This window comes from Penaeus chinensis, chromosome 16 (genome assembly GCF_019202785.1).
Source record: "Penaeus chinensis breed Huanghai No. 1 chromosome 16, ASM1920278v2, whole genome shotgun sequence".
Lineage (NCBI taxonomy): Eukaryota > Metazoa > Arthropoda > Malacostraca > Decapoda > Penaeidae > Penaeus > Penaeus chinensis.
In genome coordinates, this window is record NC_061834.1 from 23,875,851 (window position 1) to 23,883,350 (window position 7,500).

At 34.1% G+C, this 7,500-nt stretch overlaps 1 protein-coding gene across 1 annotated transcript in view; it reads left to right on the forward strand.

Moving 5' to 3' along the window:
• The first annotated feature begins 386 nt into the window (after window positions 1-386).
• LOC125033572 (MAP7 domain-containing protein 2-like) overlaps window positions 387-7,500 on the forward strand; it is a 367,585-nt gene continuing 360,471 nt past the window's right edge. Inside the window, exon 1 of the mRNA XM_047625202.1 lies at window positions 387-494. Coding sequence (XP_047481158.1) covers window positions 449-494 — 46 coding nt within the window. The 5' untranslated portion in view covers window positions 387-448. The remainder of the gene's footprint in view (window positions 495-7,500) is intronic.

Genomic DNA, 7,500 nt, shown 5'->3' on the forward strand with positions numbered 1-7,500 from the left:
TAATTTTTAAGTTCAGAAGCCAAGCAAATGTCGCGCCACAAAGTTCCCTTACAAATATTCCTGATCACTCCCCCTTTTGGCACACAGATAATAAAACCATTGGGGATCTGACACTCGCATCCCTTACAGAATCCCTAGTTCTCTTTCTCCTTTCCTTCCACTCCAATTATGTACGAATAAGGAAGATAGCGAGAATATGGAGAGGAAGAATAAGAAGAAAGAGAGAAAGAGTACGATAGAATGAAGAGAAAAGGATAGAATAATGAGAGGAAAATGGAAAGGCACGATAAGAATAGAATAGGGAGAGGAAGAGGGAAAGGAATGACAGGAATAGGATAGGGAGAGGAGGGAAAGAGAATAATAAGAATAAAATACGGAGAGGAAGAGGGAAAGGCCGCGAGCTCATGTGACGTGACTGTTCTTCTCACATATTTAGTTTGTAGCAAAAATGGCCGACGGAGCTCAGCCGCGACCCAGCCTCCCCAACAATCAAGGTATGGCGGCTCTCCCCTGCAGGTTTATGTGGCTCTTGGGGGTCCTGTGGGCCAGTCTTGTCCTAAGGAATCGGGGAAGCTCAATCGGGAGTCCTGTAAGGCTCGGGATAGGCGGTTACAGCCCATGTTACAAGGCGGGTTGGGGGTTCTGCCGCATCGTCGGTCGTCGGTAAAACATCGTCTGCTGCCTTGGCTCGGCTGTCATGGCTTTTGGGGGCTCTGTTTGAGCAGGGATTGCCGGGAGAATTGCAAAAGCGAGTCAGATTAACCGCGAGATAAGCCGAAAAAAGGTCTAGAAAGGGTTACATTGGGTAGGCCTACCTGGGGGTGAACCACCTCTTCTGCCTCACCTTATTTATTTATTCTTTACTTATTCCTTTTTGCCTGCGTTTATATTTCCAGATGGCTTAGCATCTCCAATATCCTGACAGATTTCGTTTTCCACTTTATGTCCCGTCTCTTGGTAGTACTATTGTTATTGTTGTTATTATTGTTTTGGAGAAAGAGGATATCTTGAGAGCTCACACCTTGGCTAATCCTGAGGGAACCACCGTGCTCCGAATATAAAACATTGTGATATTTTTACAGTATTATATGTGATAGAGATTAAGAAGATAATGCAACTACCTATTTATTTATTTATATTTTTTTTAACACCTGTAAAGTTCTTCCTTAGTCTTTACAATAATCCTCTTTTTGTGTGCTGACCTCGTAACGTATTAGTGCACTGTGTAGAGTATTCCATATTGATATTATAGAGCTGTGCAGATAAATGTTCCTGAAAGTGTTTGTTGATTTATTATAAAACGCTTAGAAAGTCAAAATTCCTAAGGGAATGAGTGGTTGTTTTTATGCTGAAAATTGTGGTATATTAGTGTCATTGCAAAATAGTCAAGAGTTTTCGAACATTAGTAGAACAAACAAGTCCCTTGTGTTTTGCCTATTACATTAAAAAAATGTTATAGTGTGTGCATTTAGGATCATTTTCTTTCATTCATGCATTTGAGTTTGGGGACTTCGTCTCTGAGGGGAGCAGCCCTATTGTAAACTTTTCCAAGATTTCTCATGTTTGATACCTTCCATCAGTTGAAAGTAAGAAAAGGTATTTGAATTCTAGATTGAATCAAGCAACTAAAAAGGGGACCTATCTTTCATGGCTGTGATTGTTACCATGTGTGGTTGTAGACCTTCCTTGCAATTCATTGTGATATACATAGAGATTTATTGGCTCAGGTTAATCTTTATGGTATGGATGCACTGAGGTAGGGCAAATTGTAGAGTATATTCTATTAGAAGACAAAAAGTTGCAGTTATCTGTGTAAGAAATAAGCTGCAGCATGAATGATAACTCTACAAATATAGGGTAAATTTCGTGGAAAGGGCCGTTCACAGCCTAAGACCACTTGGTGCTCATGAGTTTCAACTCTATCTTCCCGTGCATGCTGAGGTGAAGACAATGTTTGCCATGAGGTGTTAGGGGGCAGAGCCCCTTGACAACCCTCCCCTCTGGCAGTACCCAAAGGGCATGCCTAGTCAAGGCAATTTAGATTGTTTGTTTGTGACATGGCGTTGGTGACTTAGTCTTTGATGAGTGCATCCGTACTGTGAAGAATTACCATTGCCTTTTGCTGAAGTGCCAAAGGCACTAAGTGATAGGATCTATCACTTAGGTTAGCCTATTTCTTTCACGTTTTTCTTTCACTTGTCACAACTACTTAACCCAGTGTTGCCGAGATTACAACTATACGTGCCATGTCCACTGGGTATTTTGTTTAATGTTTGTCTTTACACGTAGATGGCTTCACGAGTTGCTCAGTCACCAAGTAGTCAATTCCAAGTCCTACTTAGCTATGTGTTTACCCTTTTCCTTTATTTTTGGAAAAATTCTTTATTCTTGTGTGTGTGTGTGTGTGTGTGTGTGTGTGTGTGTGTGTGTGTGTGTGTGTGTGTGTGTGTGTGTGTGTGTGTGTGTGTGTGTGTGTGTGTGTGTGTGTGTGTGTGTGTGTGTGTGTGTGTGTGTGTGTGTGCATATGCATATATATGTATATATAAGTGTGTATATATATATATATATATATATATATATATATATATATATATATATATACACATACATACACACATGTATATATGTGTGCGTGAGCGTGTGCGTGTGCGTGCGTGTGTGCATGCGTGCATGTGTGTATATGAGTATATATATAGTACATATATGTATACGAGTATATATATATAATATATATATGTATATGAATATATATATGTAAAATATATATATATATGTATATGAGTATATATATATAATACATATATGTATATGAATATATATATATATATATATATAATGTATATATGTATATGAATATATATATATATATATATATATATATATATATATATGTATGAGTATATATATATATAATATATATGTATATGAGTATATATAGATATAATATATATATATATATATATATATATATATATATTATATATATATATATATTATGTGTGTGTGTTTGTGTGTATGTGTATAGATATAATTAATTATAAAATTATAATAAAAAACTATAATACCAATATTAATAAAAACAGTCTTGATATTGATAGTATAGGAAAAAAATATTTTTCCATAACTCAAGGAAAGGGAAACTCGGCCAAGATCCCATAGGCTTACTTCATGACCCCTTGGTGGCTGAGCACTTGTGAAAACCTTGGTTATCCCATTGTGTTCATAAAAGAAAAAGATTATGAAAATAATCTATCTTTTGATCTGTTGATTTCTGTACCTGTCTGCATGTCAGAAACTTTCATTTTAACGAAAATAGTAGAACTAGTAGTAGAATGTATTAAGTGATTAGAGTTTTTTATTGTTGGTCTTCTGATTAGCACCTGTTTTAGAAACAAATTTCCTGTGATCTCAGTGACATAAGAGCAGTAACATCATGAACTATGAGATCAAATGAGGCTGAAATATTTTTTTAATAGCAGTATGTTCACAGACTTACAGAAATGTTTTGATTTATTTAATCCAGTACTCTTGAAGCCTTACCAGATCGGGTGAAGTGCATGAGAGTTTTCTCATGTTGGTCTTACATAGCTTTTATAAGTTTATTAGGGAGATGTTATAGGGTATCAAAATCTTTCTCATTTTATTACAGTGCAACTACAGTAGCTTCTTTACTTGTTTTTCATTCAGTACTTGTGTGAGGGAAAGTACCTGTATTGGGTATTATGTGAAGGAAAAAATAGATCAGAGTTTGTTATTGTAAATGTGTGTATATTTACTTGGATGGAAATGTTCGAGAATTTAGTTGAACAATGTCAAATATTCTGTAAGAAATATCTGCAGCTACACCTCTCATGCACATTATTTTTGTTTCTTAGAATTTTCAATAACTCTTACAAACACACTTGTTTTCTGTCGCTGGCACGTGTGTAAGCATTAATGTTTCTGTTTGCTTTGGCATTCCAGCAATGGCTAACTAACCACAAATATTCTGCCAAGATAGAACTTGTAGATATTCTTGCAGTTTGTTGGCAAGTACGAAACCAGGCTAATGTCTATTCAAAATATATCTGGTAGACTAATATTTGTTGGTCTTTGCTTAAGTGCTGATGAAGTCTGCAAGGAGTGCTTGACATTACATCATCATCAAGTCAAACTGATGATTGGAGGCATTCCACCACAGATCGTAGTAAATTTGAAGTAGACGTAGATAACAGTCAATTTTGATTTGTAAAATCATGTTCTTTTTTGAAAGTGGCTGTCAGCTAGTTAGTGAGATTTTCCAAATTTTCTTCTGCAATATCCTGTAATGTACATTTTTTTCCTCTGTGTTGAACAATATCATGTAATGAGATATCTTTAAAAACTTGTCCCAGATTTTTTTTTTTTTTCTTAAGTTTAAATAGATTAATAATCATAAAGATTTTTTTTCATTCAGTGTATATGACATACAGCAACTAGTATACTGTGGCAAAATAAATTGCCTTTGAAAAATTTACAAATTGTTTGAAATTATGGAAAATAGAAATATTCTCACATTGTTTATTTATTTATTCATATATTTATTTACTTATTTGTTTCTTTCTCTCTTTAACAGTTTGTAATAGATGCTCATTATGGATGTAAGGATTATACCCAAAAGTTTGAAGAATACACAGAATGCAAAACATTTACCCATTGCTACTGGGTACAAGACTCATGTCAGGAGTTATCGCCCTTTTAACTAAGCTTAATCATGCTGTCTAGGTAACTTGGCAAGCCAGTCTTAAGCAGTCCTTATCAGTAGTCTATGTTGTATAAGTTTATTGAATATTATTATGCAGATATAACATCAAAAAAATACTTTGAAGCCATTCTACAGGTTAGGGGGTGTGACTATAATGCCACAGTTATTTTGAAATTTCCTCCGTGGGGTAGGAGCCCCTCGAAAATGTATTTTTGAGTGTTTACATGTAGAAATCTCTTGTCCTACAGTTTTTATTATTTTTCAATCAAATTTATTGGTAGATTTTCTTGGTATACAAATCTAACATGGGATTGAATTTTTTTTTTTTTTTTTTATGTCTTAGTTTCCAAACTATGTGGGAGGATGATTAAAAAAGTGACATACTAGTTACTCTGTTGTCCCCTTCCCCAGTGACTGCCTAACCTAAACCAAAGTAAATTTCATGAGAGTAAAGGAAAGGTTAACTATCCATGTTGAGCCTTCATTTACCCATGGTGTTCACTTTCTTCTTAAAGTACAAATTGGGTAAATAAGTAGAAATCACAAGTACAAGCACAGTAGATTCATGTACAGTAAAATGACAAAAGATCTTGTCATGCCATAGTCCCTGTTACACAATGAAAAGATCTGGGATGTGTTTAACAATCACATTGTAGCTTCCTCACAGATATGAAAATACGATATGACTAACCCCATTTGATCCCCCCCCCCCTCCCTGAGCCCTCTGACCCATCCTTGCTTGGGACAGTTCTCATAAGAGCATTTTATTTGTTCACTTTTCTGAAATTGCTCAAATGATCATGACCCTAAGTTTGTGAATATTTATTGCTCAGTTATACTTGATACCTCTAATTCATATTTTAGTCTGATGTGTAGACCTATGAATATATATGATTAAAGGGTAATATTGATGACTACAGTCTTAGTAAAGATGACCTTTAAAACTTAATCTCTGAATCCCCCTTTTTTTTTTGTTGTTGTTGTTGCTACTGTATAAGCCTAGGAGAATGAAATCTTCTATTCCAGGATGTAATAATGTCCTCATAGTTGACTCTCCCCCCCCCCCCCCCCGCCCCCGAAAAATCAGAAGTGCCACTTTAGAATTGTAATTAGTATATATGTATATTTTTTATAATTTGCCTTTTCATTCATACTTTTTGTATAGGCCTATACTAGATATAACATGTGCACATACATTCATTTTAAAGGTTATTTTTAATGAAGGCTAGCAAAAGGTTGAAATGGCATACCCTATTGTTTATTAATGTTTTTATTACCATTACACTTTTCTGAAATTTGATCACTTTATTTCTGTATGACAAAGAGTGAAACCATTACCTGACATATCAGTAGATTACGTATGTCCTAATTATAGTTTGTTAGGAGCAATTGGTGTAAAATTGTGAGGAATATGTGTCGCTAGGTAATGTGTGTAATCATTATTGTCATGTGGTGCTCACTCAGTTTTAAAGAATAAAACTTGTAAGAGGGAAAATGTCATTTCACCAGATGGCCACATGTAGCATAAAGATAAAATAATTTTTCAAGATTTTCAATACTTCTCGGAGACATTGAAAAACAATAAGTGAAGTGCTTGTTGTGATGGTTCGAGTGAAATGCTCAGCACTCAGGACTCTTGCACTTAACAAATGATTGTCTAAAACCTGTGATATAGACCAGTTATGCAGTGATATATCTATATATATATATATATATATATATATATATATATGCAGTTTGGGTATTACCCTTATTAGAATTTATTACAATATGCTTTGTAGAAAACAGAAGGTACAACGATACCCCAACAGTTTCATGAAATCTATTTTTGTATATAGTATGTAGTTGTTATAATTACTGTTAGCATCTTTATTATTTTGATTATTATTATTATTTTTTTTTTATTATTATTATTATTTTTTTTATTATTATTATCATTATCATTATTATTATTATTATTATCATTATCATTATCATTATCATTATCATTATCATTATCATTATCATCATCATCATCATCATCATCATCATCATCATCATCATCATCATCATCATCATCATCATCATCATCATCATCATCATCATCATCATCATCATCATCATCATCATCATCATCATCATCATCATCATCATCATCATCATCATCATCATTATTGTTGTCATCATTGTTATTATTATTATTTTTTTTTATCATTATTGAGGTTATTGTTATCATTTTCATTGTCACTGTCACCATCTTCATTGTCATTGTCATCGTCATCATCACCATCATAATCATAATCATACCTTTTTTCATTATTATTGAAATTGCTATACACTGCTTTTCATTGTTGCTATCTTGTTTGCCAGCTGCAGTATACTGCATCATTTACTTTTCAAGAAGCACCTACAGATCATGCTGCCTCTGCAGCATTGACGTTCAGAGATAGCACGTTTTTCAGGGTAAAGGGATAATGATAAAAATGAAAGCAGAATGTCTCACAGGAGGGGACCAGAGTGAAGCTAGAAAATTAGAAAAGGGCAGGCACAGGAGAGGGTTGACAGCTATTTGTTTTAGTAGATGTTTCTCATTAGAATAATTATGAGAGAAAATTAATGAAATAACCCGTGATAATCATAAAACAGGAGAAGGGGATTTTGACAAGGGTAATTGCTCATTCTTCATACATGAATTTTTTTTTTTTAGTCCTAATCTTCAGTGACAGAGGTGGTACTCCTTTTTTGTTCTTTTCTTTCTTTTGATCTTCATTTACTTTTTTTTTAATGTTCAGGGAATG